Raw genomic sequence first — 13,433 nt, 5'->3', positions numbered from 1 at the left:
AGTCCAGCCACTGTACAGAGGGGCAGCGCTGAGCTTCAGCTCCAATCTCTATGATTAGTTCCACAGCTAATGACTGCAGGGAAGAGCTGATCGGTGGGGTGCTGGGTGTCTTGAGTCCTACATGTTATTAATCTGTAACCCAGTAATCTCTGATTTTGTTCATATCCAGTGACCGTCTGATGTGCTCGCCTCTTCCTTTACAATCCATCATAACTTTATTGATATAGGGGGAATTTAATGGGGTTGTCCCATAATCACAACTAGGCAGGAGAGCTGATGGGTGTCTCATCACTTTGGGTCCCATCACTAAGACCCCCAAAATCATGGGAAGAGGGGGTCACATGCCCTTTGGTTCAGTAGCTCAATGTCCCTAAGTGCTTTCCACCCTGTTATGTCTGACATGCGGCCTTTGACTTATATTTACTATGGTTACAATAGGTTGGAATTGACTTTACGGGCTCAAACGGAGATCCTAGGTCACCAGATTCTCTGCACTACATCAGTCCCAATGGAGTCAATGAGTACCTGCATGCCATCTGGTCGGTGGGCTTGGTTATTCAGGATTACGATAGGTAAGTGAATATCTTTCTTCTGCATTTCTTTGTTTTGTCTTTCGTAAAGGAATAAGTGAGGATGTGTGGGGGCGAGATAAATAGCATAATGTTGAACAATATTACTGTGAAAGCTACTTAGTGATACAAAGACTTCTATCCAAGAGTTACATAACAATGTCGTATTGTTCCCATAAGAGATAAATAATAGCACGGCCCAGATACTGTAGAATCGCTCGCTTTTATCACAGACCAGAACAGATGTTCTACCCAGATTCTTACTGACAGATCTGAAATAGAAATGATGGCGTCAACAATTATAGTCAGTAAGCATATGTTCACACGTAGTGGTAGCCGCATCACTAAAGATCTGGGATCGGAAACTGAGAGACAGTGGTTACATTATGGACGGTGACCCTTTACCTTATACACAGTCCAGTCACGTTAATGTGACCACCTCTCAAAATCCAGAATAACCCCCTTTGGCAGAGCGGACCGCTGGGAGACGTGCAGGAAGAGAGGGGATGTTGTGATGATGTTCTCTGGGATGTTGAGCCATGCCGACTCCAGGTCGCTAGGTTATGCAGTTAAGCATCCACGGCGTGAACAACCCGATCGAGGTGTCCCACAGATTCTCGATTGGGTTCAAGTCCTGGGAATTTGCTGGCCAAGGGAGTACGGTAAAACTGATCCTGGTGCTCCTCGAACCACGCACGTACACTGTGAGCTTTATGACACGTCGCATTGTCCTGCTGGTAGATGCCATCATCCTGAGGAAAACCATTTCGCATGTAGGGATAAACATGGTCCACAAGGATAGATGCATACTTGTGCTGATCCATCGTGCCTTCCACAATGATGAGTGTACCCAGATGGCTGATGACACGTGCCTTCTGCCATTGGTTATTTAACGTTGACGTCAAAAGTAGGCGGCGGTCACATTAATATGACTGGACTGTGTATAAGGGTCACACTATACATTATACCCCTATGGCAGTGTAGAGGTGGTTGCACATGGACCGTCGCTCTCCTTTATAGTCAATAGGAAGTCTAGATCTGGGTAAAATCAACTCTCAGCACTTTGGAGACCAGTTTTTGTGTCCTGTCTTTCAAGTGCGTTTTGCCCGTTTTTCCTAAGTTACAGTACTGTATATATATATATATATATATATATATATATATATATACTGTACCTGCCCACATTTACAGCATCTAACCTTGTCAGCCACGTGTACGGGTGTATAGATATATCCCCAGATATAGCGGTCTGGCTCTCCGTTGTTCGAGTCCACCATCGGAAACGAATGACTGAGAGCACGGCGCTAGTGTGAACCTGGCCTAAGAGCATCTGTTTTAGTAATACCTTTATACTACGACTATCCTCTAATTTATCATTATTTTTTTTTCTTTTGTTCTTAGTGATAAAATGTTCCCGGCCTTTGGCTTTGGCGCTCAGATACCACCAAGTGGACAGGTGAGGGTCATGGTGCAAAATGAAACAATTTGTCTCAAAAAGCGAAGAGTGTACCTCATGGTCCAAGACATGGAAAAGCAACTTGAGCTCTGTTCACATCTGTGCCGGGGTGTCCGTTGTTCTGGTCTGGCAGAGGACTAGAACAACGGACACACCGACCCCTTTGACTATGGGCAATGAGGACATGTCTGGCAGACCCTTAGACAATAAAGACTATAAATTTGTCAAATTTTTGATTTTATAAACTAAAACCACTGGATAAAAAAGTTGGATTTGGAGCATTTTTTCCTCTGGTGATTTTAAGCAGTCACTGTTGACAGTCTCCGAACCAGAAAGGAGATCTATGCCACTCAGAAGTCGGCGTAGGTTTCCTATATAATGCTCACCAGTTTTCCGGAAAGAGATATTATAAATATTTTGGGCCAAGCTATCCCCGCCCTGCTCTCCCCACATTCACATTATCACCCACATACATCCAAAATCTGGCATGGATGGGTTGACAAATTTCTCCCATAATATTCAACTGGATGCCAGACATTACCATACAGCAGACCTTCTAGTTCCCACTATCTGTTTTCTGCACCTGTGTATCAATACTAAACCCCCTCCTCATATGACCAGACTTTAAAAGTGAAATTCACTAGTACCCCTAACCTAAATAAAACCCACCACACTAATATGGCCTGTGTTACCTCTAGTTGCCCCCCCCCGGGGGCAGGGCGCAGAGCCTTGTAATGGTAGTTTTCTCTGTACTTGTTGGTTTGTCCCAGATGTGTGCATGTTACCTCTCGAGTAGATAGCCTTTACTTATCTATATTTTTGTTGTATTTTTCTATTTCAGGTTTCACACGAATTCCCAATCAATTTTAACCCAGCAAATCCATTCTGTGCCGGTAAGAGACTGTACAATGGGGTCTGTGCTAATCCAAAACACGGTTACACACTCATTGGTGGAGACTAGGCTTGAGCCGATCTTGAGATTTCAGGAACAATTTTAAAATCCAATTTCCGATCATTTTCCAGCCGATCGCGATCGTGAAATTTGCTCGATCGCTGATCGGGATCCGATCTTTTCTGAACCCGATCTCTCAACCCTAGAGGAGACTGGTTGGCCAGGGGTGTATGTGGCCCTCATAGGCTTCTGCATGGCTGCCGGGGAAGAGCCGCTCCGTATAGTTTTCCTTCAACCAAGCTGTATTTAGTTACCCACTTCAGGACTGGGCCACGTTTCTTAGTGTATACTGTATTCTGGTTTTTGCAACTTTGGCTTCTGCCCCTATAGGACCTAGGCTATATGACTTATATATGACTTACAGTATATATAGCATATGACTGTAAGACCTATATGAGCGATACCACGTCAGCACTTGCTGGAGCCATCTAGTGGCTAATACAAACATGGCCCTGACTCCATAGCCACAGCGGTGCTCTGCAGTAAGATCTTACAATAGAACGTCCTTTAGGGATATGGCACGGTTTACAACGCTATAAAAACCAAGCAATTGAAGTCCGATTCTCTTCATTAACCCCTTCCTCTCTTGTGTAATGCTTCCTGGTCCCCCACCAGTGTTATCTAGCACAGTAACGATGTATCTTCACATCATGTGACCGCGCCACGTCCCTGGCTGTAGTGGTGACATGCTGAGGTCACTGCTGCAGTTCCATGTCATGTTGACACATCCGCGCTAGAGCCAGGTAGAGACCGGTGAGGAGCCTGGAACGTGTCTGCTTGAGAGTGACGAGGGATTAGGTCGCTATGACTCTTTTTATTGTTGTTTTTTGCAATTTTCAGCTGTTGGAAAATATATAAATATTTCACTGGACAACCTCTTTAAAGGGAATGTGTCGCCATTGTTTTAATATATTTACTAAGTGAAATATATCAGGTTATAATTTACTCTTTTTATTTTCAGATTGTAAATGTGTTTATTTTTTTTATTCTGTTTTCTGTACATCTTTATGGGGTTGGCCATCTTACAACATAGACATGACAAAAGTCTGGAGTCAGCTAACTGAGCTGTGCAGGGAGGGCGAATAGATAAACGGTAACATTATGTATAGTCAGACATGGGTGTAATGATAGCTCAGGGATGTTATCTGTAGATGAGGTTATCTTCTATTGTAAGACTGTCTGTGATATAAATGAAGTGATTGCTGAAAAGAAAAGCCCTATAGAAATGACAAGTATCAGTCTACTATTAGGTTTAGAGAGCAGAGTGGAAATTGCAGGGTATAGTACTTTGTTTTTAAAAGTTACATGGACAATGTAAATAAATAAATACATTTAAAATACATATACTGTATATACTCAAGTATAAGCCGACCCAAATATAAGCTGAGGCCCCTAATTTTACCACAAAAAACTAGGAAAACTTATTGACTCGAGTATAAGCCTAAGATATATAGAAAGCATTGGTGCCGCACATTCAGGGGTAATATATAGCGTGGTGCTAGCAGAAAGGATCCTTCGATCCAACAGCAAATAATGTAAAAATGCTGCTGCACACATTGAATTTGCTAAGGGTATGGTAAGTTTATTTGCATCAATTAAACAATCGTTGCGCCATGGACATGTAGCAATAAGCAAAAACTGGGAAAACTTATTGACTCGAGTATAAGCCTAGGGGGGAAATGCAGCAGCTACTGGAAAATTACAAAAATTAAACTGGTCGGAGTTTTATGGCGCAGTAGTTGCTGGGTGCTGGGAAAGGAGAGGGGGTGTTTTGGTTGTCTGTCTGCCCCTTCCCTGAGCTTGAGGACTGAGGTTTCCCCCCCCTCCTCCCACTTGGAATTCAACCTGGCTGAATATACGGTATCTGCAGTGCTTTATTAACCCCTTCCTGACGAAACAGGAGCACTGCAGATCCCCTATATTCAGTAGACCGGGCACTGTCAGACACAGGGATACCTAATGTGTTTGTGTGTCACAGTCATTTTCTACTTTTATATGTATTCTAGGGAAAGGAGGGATTTAGAACTTTTATTTACTTTATTTTTTTATTATATTTTTTTGAAAGCTTCTTTTTTTCCACTATTTTATGGGAGATTCTATACATTGCTATTGTGGCTGGTCATAGACCCCCCCTCCCCCCCAAAAAAAAATGTAAAAAAAATTTTTTTTTTTGCTTGACTTGAGTATAAGCGGAGGGGGGCTTTTTCAGCATAAAAACTGTGCTGACAAATTTGGCTTATACTCGAGTATATATACAGTATATATATATATATATATATATATATATATATATATATATATATATATATATAAAATCAAGAATTCTTAAAGGGGCTCTATCACTAGATATACGTGTTATGATAAAGATGTGCCTGAATAGACTTTATAAAGGCTATACAGGTGCTGCTAATAGTGTGTAAAAAGACCCCCCATTTTTTTTCTTACCTTGGAAATCGATATGCAAATGAGCTTGATTGTGCACAGTGGGCGTTTCGTGCACCCCTTAACATCATAGCTTCTGGATGCCCACTGCTCTTCCTTGTGCCTCCAAGCTTCCATCCTCCTGTTAATTCACCGCATCCCTCGTTGGCGGTTTCTATTGAAATAACGCGTGTGCGCAGTAGCGCTCCCTCCGGTGCGCTACTGCGCATGCACCAGCCCCATTTTACCAAGGAGAACATTGCGAGCTGGCGCCGGAGGGAGAGCTACTGCACATGCGCGTTATTTCATTAGAAACCACCGACAATGGAGGCGGTGAATTAGCAGGAGGAGGGGGGCTTGGAGACACAAGGAAGAGCGGTGGGCGTCCAGAAGCAGAAACCGTGCACAATCCAGCTCATTTGCATATCGATTTACGAGGTAAGAAACAAAAACAGAGGGGTCTTTTTACACACTAACAGCAGCACCTGTATAGCCTTTTTAAAGTCTATTCAGGCATATATTTATCATAACACGTATATCTATCCCTTTAAGAATATGTTTAATATAAAACCTTGTTTGAAGTAGACCATTTTCTGCTGGCACATTCCCTTTAATGTTGCATTATATAATGTCTTCTCATACATCTTTTATTTACTATACTGCCTTATGTTGTAATCATAGGTATCGAGGGAATCGTAGATGCATATCGCAAATGTCTCCCTCAAGTAAAACTATACGGACCCACCAACTTTTCTCCAATCATTAACCATGTGGCCAGATTTGCTGCGGCTGCCGCACAACAACAGACTGCATCGGTAAGTGTCGTAACATCGCTATTCATTCACATAAGCCCTGTATGTTATGTCACTCTTCGGCTAAGTTCACATCCGTTGGAGATTCCACTGCAGAAAATATCGACAGAGAGAACAGTCCTGCACGGACCCCCGGCTGAGCCCATTATAGTCAATTGGGTCCGCCAGTGTCCGTCTTTATCGGGTCATAGATGGGTTTGGCAATTCTGAAGATTCTGGGTCTTCTGTACTTCTATATGCTCTCTTATAGTGGTGGCTTCTTCTCATATATCTATAATCTACATACTGTATTATTCTACCAGATTTTCGAAAATTTCAGTAAGTAACACATAAGTCCTTCTGTATTTCACAGCAATACTATGTGCTCATGATCATAACTGATGGGGTCATAACAGATCTGGATCAGACTCGACAAGCCATCGTCAACGCTGCCAAACTCCCGATGTCCATCATTATAGTCGGGGTTGGAGGAGCTGACTTCAGTGCCATGGAATTTTTGGATGGAGACAACGGAGCCCTGCGATCACCTAGTGGGGAGACGGCCATAAGAGACATTGTACAATTTGTGCCTTTCAGGAATTTCACACAGGTCTGTATATTGACAGAGATTATATGGATATATTTTTTAAATAATATTAGGGTTGACACAAAATCCCCCCATGGCAGGGCCCCTGTGTGCTACTGTATAGTGCTTTTTACAGCGCCATATGTCAGGTGGCATGTTTCTATTGAACATTGAGGCAGATTTACTAACGAAAATGCAGCAAAATTCAATGTAAAGGGGTTTATACCACGATAATGATGTATCATTGAGCACTCATTGAGACCCCCATCTATTCTGAGAACGAGGTTGATTCAGAATGCACTCCTCGGCACCATTCATTTCAATGGGAGCACCAGACATAACCAAGTTCTGTATTTTGGCAATGTTCAGTACTCTCATTGAAATGGAAAATCTGTTATAAATAAAAAAAAGTTGGGGATCATGCAGGTACGTTAGAGACCCCCTACATGTCATCAGGTGCTATATTACTGCTCCATAAACCCAGAAGGTCTCTAATACCTGCGTGAGACCAAATGCTTCCATCTTGATACATCTTTGACTTCTGGATCCAGTTTCTATAGTATAGCGCCTGTTTTTTTGCTGCCACTGGATACAGAACAAACGGTTTTCATTCACTGACAGCTAAAGGAATAGATTAAGGTTGTAATACTATTTATTTTTCTTAAAGAGGATCTTTCACCACCTCCCCCTCCAGTTCTTAGCATCTATTAATAGGCTCTCCTCCACTGATTCCAGCACAGTTGGAACTTTCTCTCTAACCCCTACCATTCCTGAGCGACAAGTGTAGTTAGTTTTGGTGCCTGGTGTTCTATTTAGCGCTATAATGTCAGAAGGGCGGTGTCAGGCAGGGGGCGTGGCTCTGAGCTCCAATCAGAGGAAGCCAGTGTCAGAGCTCAGAGTCACACCCCTTGTCTGCTGCTGCCTGACACCGCCCAAATAGTATATCAGGCACCAAAACTAACAGCATTGATTGCTCAGGAATGATGGGGACTAAAGAAAAAATTCTGGAATCAGTGGAGCTACAGCTGTTAAATGACGTAAAGAGCTTGATTTGTTATAGGTGGGGAAAGGTCCTCTTTAAAGTGGTTTTCTAGTGGCCACATTAACATAACATAACAAAAGTTTACTCCCCTCTTCTTATCCCCTGCTGCCCTGATTTACTTGCTACTTAGGTCCCTGCTGTCTCCTGACTCCTAGGTAATGCTCCATGATTCTCTCTCAGCCTTACCAGCCAATGACCTGGCTCAAATGACCATCTCCAAGTACGTCCTGTGTGTCTGGAGACAGTAGAAAATGGTGCAGGTCAGGGAGCTCGGGACCATGTAGACTACAGAAGCAGGGGGATGGGCAGAGATGAGTAACCTTGTGTTATGTAATGTATATTATGTAGCCCTTTTGTATCTAATTTTGATGCACTGGAAAAATCTTTTGGCTGAGGCCATACATTATGGAAATGAAGCAGAAACAGAACACCGTAATACACTTGCATCTTTTTTCCTGCTTTTTTTGCAGTAATACTACATTTTCATTTTTGTCTCCCCTATAAGTCTATGGGGAAAATGCAAAAAAAGATATTAAAAAAAAACTCATTCGCTTTACTTTAACTTTTTTTTCCTTTATCGTTTCCATTCCTTTTGAGGACACTTTTGACTTAACTCATAAAGGAAACACAACATAAACCTGCAATAAAAATGGAGCTTTTCCGCACTTTGTGGCTTTAGCCTTAAAGGTGTTGTCCCATTATGGACACTTATCCCCTATACAGAGCACAAGGGGATAAGTATCCCATCTTTGGGGTCCAATCACCCCTAAGATCCTGTAAGCCCTCCTTGTGCTTGTGTGACTATACTTTCACTCCCCCGTCGTCCTGATCACTGGTAGACCCTGCAATGGGGCCCCCAATGATCAGACACTTATCACCTGTCCTGCCATCCTGTGGTATGGGATAAGTGTCCATAAACGGGACGACTCTTTTAAAGGAGTGGTCCAGGATATTTTATCATTGTGGCAGGAGGTTACTTGCCTGTCCCTAATTCTTCAGTGTCTCTGACCGCTGTATGGTCCACTGTGGTGCCCCAGGGATTTTCCAGCGGAAGTGACCGCCAATCAGCAGCCTAAGGAAAGGGACGTCACTCGTGGACTTCACAGGTGACGCCCAGGGACAGGTACGTTTTCAAATTTTTTTCCACCTTCCCCAGCTTCTTGCCGCAGTAATAAACTATCCTGGACAACCCCTTTAAGGTCAGCCTGAGTCTATCTGTCCTTGTATGGGTCACTATGCACTGTGTATACACTTGTCTTATGTTCATTGCTTTAAATCCTTTTCCTTGTCTTCTCGTCTTAGGCTCCTAAGGAGGCCCTTGCACAAAGCGTCTTGGCCGAGGTCCCACAACAAGTTGTCTCCTATTTTGGCACATACAAACTAAAACCGCCAAATGATCCCGCTACTAAATGAAGACCCCCACGGTGCCCTTAGTCAGCAGATGACACCTTTATACCCTTCTGTATATAATGTCTCCTTATAGTAATATGCCTCAGAAAGTTCCAAGTAGAAGTTTTACTTATCTGCCAAATCTGCCGACTGTCACAATCCTGCGGACTTGTTTTTATCCTTCTTATGACAGCTAATGTGCCTTACTGGAGCTGGCGGGTCATCGGCGGTGACAGGCTTATTATATGAAAGACACGGAGATGGATCTGTAGTACATCTGGGAAATGCTGTGTATAATATGGGACTGTAATTGGATAGATCTTTATTCATCTCCCATGGTTTATCATTTCAACGTATATTGAACTAGACAGTCCAACAGAAAACGGAAAACCCAAGAGGCCCCTCTTAATTCTGGGATGAGTCTAAACTGTCTCCGACTGTCTGCTGCACAATTTATAGTCCTTCACTATCCATAGTGGAAAATGAGGTGATATCAAGGTAAAGGTGAAGGTTAGGGAGAACTACAACTCCCAGAATGTGCTGCAGCGAGAGCCGAATAACTACACGGACTGTATAAATGTAGTACAGGGGAAAACTGGAGTAGTTGGTCCTGAAAATCCGTCACATTACTACATTGTCCAATTTTAAAGGGGTAGTCTGGGCTTATTTTTTCCTATGGCCTATCCTCACCTGGCCCCCAGACTGATCAGCTGTAAAGAGCCACTTCCCATGTCCGACCTGGGAATGGGAGCTGAGCTGCAGTAAAGATGCTGGGCTGCCAGACAATGGATGAAGCTTTCTGATTCCGGCTCCATACTGAGTCCGGATGGTTGCCGAGAGTCGGTTGTCAATCATGGTTTTACCTTGAGGATAGGCCATAAAAAGTAGAGATGAGCGAGTACTGTTCGGATCAGCCGATCCAAACAGCACGCTCGCATAGAAATGAATGGACGTAGCCGGCACACGGGGGGTTAAGCGGCCGGCCGCCGTCAAAGCGGAAGTACCAGGTGCATCCATTCATTTCTATGGAGCGTGCTGTTCGGATCGGCTGATCTGAACAGTACTCGCTCATCTCTAATAAAAAGAATTAAGTCCGGACAATCCCTTTAAAGGAGCTTTCTAGAAGCTAAATATTGATAACCCATCTTTATTTCTATACGGGTCCAATATCTAGGACCCCACAGATCAGCAGCTTGACTCGGCAGCCGTGTTCAGGTGAGTGTGGCTTTAACGTCACAGGCCATGTAGTGTAACATTCATAGATCACATGGTACAGTTGCAGCTCAGTCCCATTCAACTGAATGGGAATGAGCTGTAATACCAAGCACAGCCTGTGTGCAATGTACGGCTCTGTGCTTGGTATTCAGTGAAATTCACCCAAGCTCTGCAATGTGTTGAAACTGCTGATCTTTGGGGGTTCTGTAAGACAAATCAACATCTATCAGATACAATCCCAGCAAGCACTTACTGAACTTTCTGACAACTTTTGATTTTCTGTCACCATTGCATTTCATAATATAATAATATAACAAATTTTGGCTCCTTTCTGGGAATTTTTAGTTCCTTTACATTGCTTTCACTAAGTGTACGGAGGGACGGGCTCTTGTGCCATGCAGGGAAGCTTGGGCAGAAAGTTATATCTTGGGCATTAAAAAACCTACAACAATGTTTTTGGTGTCATATGAAAGAGGAGATTCTCATATTGTAGAAGACACCAAGATCGCATTACTTATATAATTTTCAGAGATATCACGGGTGGAAAGCATCGTTGGGATTTGGAACTGCTGTAGCTGCGTATATATATATATATATATATATATATATATATATATATACTGTATATATACACACAATCCTGACAGTTTTTAAAGGATATCTCCGGACCTAATACAGGTAGAACTGCAACCTTAGTGTCCTATGACAGATGGGATTCTCCTTCTAAGGCTTGATAATGCCTAAATATGTCTATATGAAGTGCCCCCCTCCCAGACTCAGTTTCCTTACAAGAGCCTGTATATACCGTACACAGTGAGAAACAGGAACAGCTCTCAATACAGAATCAAGGGTAAGAATAGAGAAATGCCGGACTTCACACAAAGGAGCCAAAATCTGTTAATAAAATATATTACAGAATTTATTAATTGTTAAATGTCAGAAAATCAGAAGTTGTCCTAAAGTCCAGTTATGCTTTAAGAAGCCAGACGTTGTCATCCGCTTGGTTGTTATAGTCCAGAGCTCCATTTTCTACCCCCATGATATTGTGTGCACAAGCTGTTCCTTTGTTTTATTACTCATACTGGATTATTGTAATATTGTATGTTATGTATATTGTCAGTTTCAGGTTTATAGATAGATCTGATTCCAAATACTTTGCCTGCACGGCCTTATATCCGAGATGCTAGCACTGTGTAATACGGGAATATGTCCGGGACCACAATTCTGTACTTGCACTGAGGTAAACTCGCGTTCTCTCTCGGGTGCTTTTCCTTAGCGAGAAGGCAGTTTCCATTATTATGGGGCCTTTATTAGTTTAAAAGGGGTATTCCTATTTTAAGAAGTGATCTCCTGTCCATAGGATAGGGAATCATTCTCAGATTAGTGGGGGTCCAACTGCTGAGACTCCCATCGAACCGGGAGAATAGGGGAGTTGTATCCTTGGTTCTGTGGTATGGAGGGGCGCCATATATTTCAATGCTGAATATAACCGAATCACCCGCTTGTAGCTGCTGTAAATTTCAGATGATGATACATGTGGTGGAGCCCGTACCGAAAGGGCCAAGAGTCTTATGAAAAGTTGCCAACCCAATATTCTAACACCACAAAAGTGTATAAATTATTAATAAATCTGCCCCATTGAAAACGTGGAAATAACGTTCTATTCACCAATAATGTCCCCCTGACCCTCCCATTGACATCCACTTATAGTCGGCCTTATCATGCCCGGGCACTGCCATCATGCAGGATCATACTGTGCCAACAAATACATTCACCTTTACAAAATTGTGCCAAAAACATAAAGTTACCTATCCCAGACGTGTTTGACAAATGACCCTATTAAGCCTGAGAGACCTGTTCAGATTTTAACTGTTTTTAGGGAAAATGGTAAAGCAGAGCCCTGTTCAGACCTTCAAAAGCCACAAAAACCCAACGAAAAAGAGGCTAACAAAAACCAAAAAAATCCATTCCCTCAAGTCTCATAGTCTCCTGATGGTAGTTTTCACCCCTATACAGTAATATGGAGTCTAATACAACTTAATCACACAGAATACATTGTGCAATGACTGCAGCTAAAGAGGACCTTTCACCACCGCCACCAACCCCAATTCTCAGCATCTGTCAATAGGATCCACTCCACTGATCCCGATACAGCAGGAATTTTCTCTCTAGCCCCCACCATTCCAGAGCAATAAGTGCTGTTAGTTTTGGTGCCTGATATATTTCTTAGGCTCTGTATTGTCAGGTGGGCGGTATCAGGCCAGAGTAGACAAAGGGGTGTGATTCAGAGCTCCAATCAGAGGCAGCCAGAGTAAGGGCTCAGTATCACACCCCTTGTCTGATCCTGCCTGACACCGCCCTCCTGACAGTACAGAGTCTATATAGCACATCAGGCACCAAAACTAACAGCATTGATTGCTCTGTCATGGTGGGAGCTAGAGGGAAAATTACAACTGTACCAGAATCAGTGGCGGGGCGGCTAATAATTGATTGATTTAATAAGTTAGATGGTTGGAGGTGGTGAACGGTCCCTTTTAACCTAATTCTATACATGGACTGTAGATTTGATCTTCGTGATCTGTATATGAAGCCATGCTTGAATACATTATATGACTGTATCTTTCAGTATAATAGGATTGTAGAGTCACAACATATATTCCATTACTCAAGCTATTGTGCCTTCAAGTAGGATATATGGTGTATGTGCAATAAACTGACGTACAGACCAAATAAAAGCAATCTCTGCCTCTTATCCCTTTAAAGGGGCTCTATCATTTGCAATCTGGGGGGGGAGGGGGGTTGGGAGAAAGATGGGTGGCAGTACCTGAATAGGTTTTCTTTACATCAGGCACCTGAGCAAAAGAGAAATATGGCAGAAATATATTCCTTGACTTCTAAGGACCACTTTACCGACCACTGGATTCATCACGTGTCAGTAAATGGACACACAGGATTTACATAGTCGCTTATCCCTTAGGGTTTTGACATGGTGGTGGACGTAGATCCTCAGCT

At 42.8% G+C, this 13,433-nt stretch overlaps 1 protein-coding gene across 1 annotated transcript in view; it reads left to right on the top strand.

The window, feature by feature from the left end:
* Positions 1 to 13,131, top strand: part of CPNE3 (copine 3) — a 47,800-nt gene extending 34,669 nt beyond the window's left edge. Inside the window, exons 11-16 of the mRNA XM_075270353.1 lie at positions 439 to 572; positions 1,971 to 2,025; positions 2,867 to 2,918; positions 6,080 to 6,213; positions 6,563 to 6,799; positions 9,120 to 13,131. Of these exons, the coding sequence (XP_075126454.1) occupies positions 439 to 572; positions 1,971 to 2,025; positions 2,867 to 2,918; positions 6,080 to 6,213; positions 6,563 to 6,799; positions 9,120 to 9,230 (723 nt within the window). The 3' untranslated portion in view covers positions 9,231 to 13,131. The remainder of the gene's footprint in view (positions 1 to 438; positions 573 to 1,970; positions 2,026 to 2,866; positions 2,919 to 6,079; positions 6,214 to 6,562; positions 6,800 to 9,119) is intronic.
* The last annotated feature ends 302 nt before the right edge of the window (positions 13,132 to 13,433 follow it).

This window comes from Leptodactylus fuscus, chromosome 4 (assembly GCF_031893055.1).
Source record: "Leptodactylus fuscus isolate aLepFus1 chromosome 4, aLepFus1.hap2, whole genome shotgun sequence".
In the NCBI taxonomy this organism is placed as follows: domain Eukaryota; kingdom Metazoa; phylum Chordata; class Amphibia; order Anura; family Leptodactylidae; genus Leptodactylus; species Leptodactylus fuscus.
Note: the sequence above shows the minus strand (reverse complement) of the source record. Positions and strands in the feature narration are given on the sequence as shown.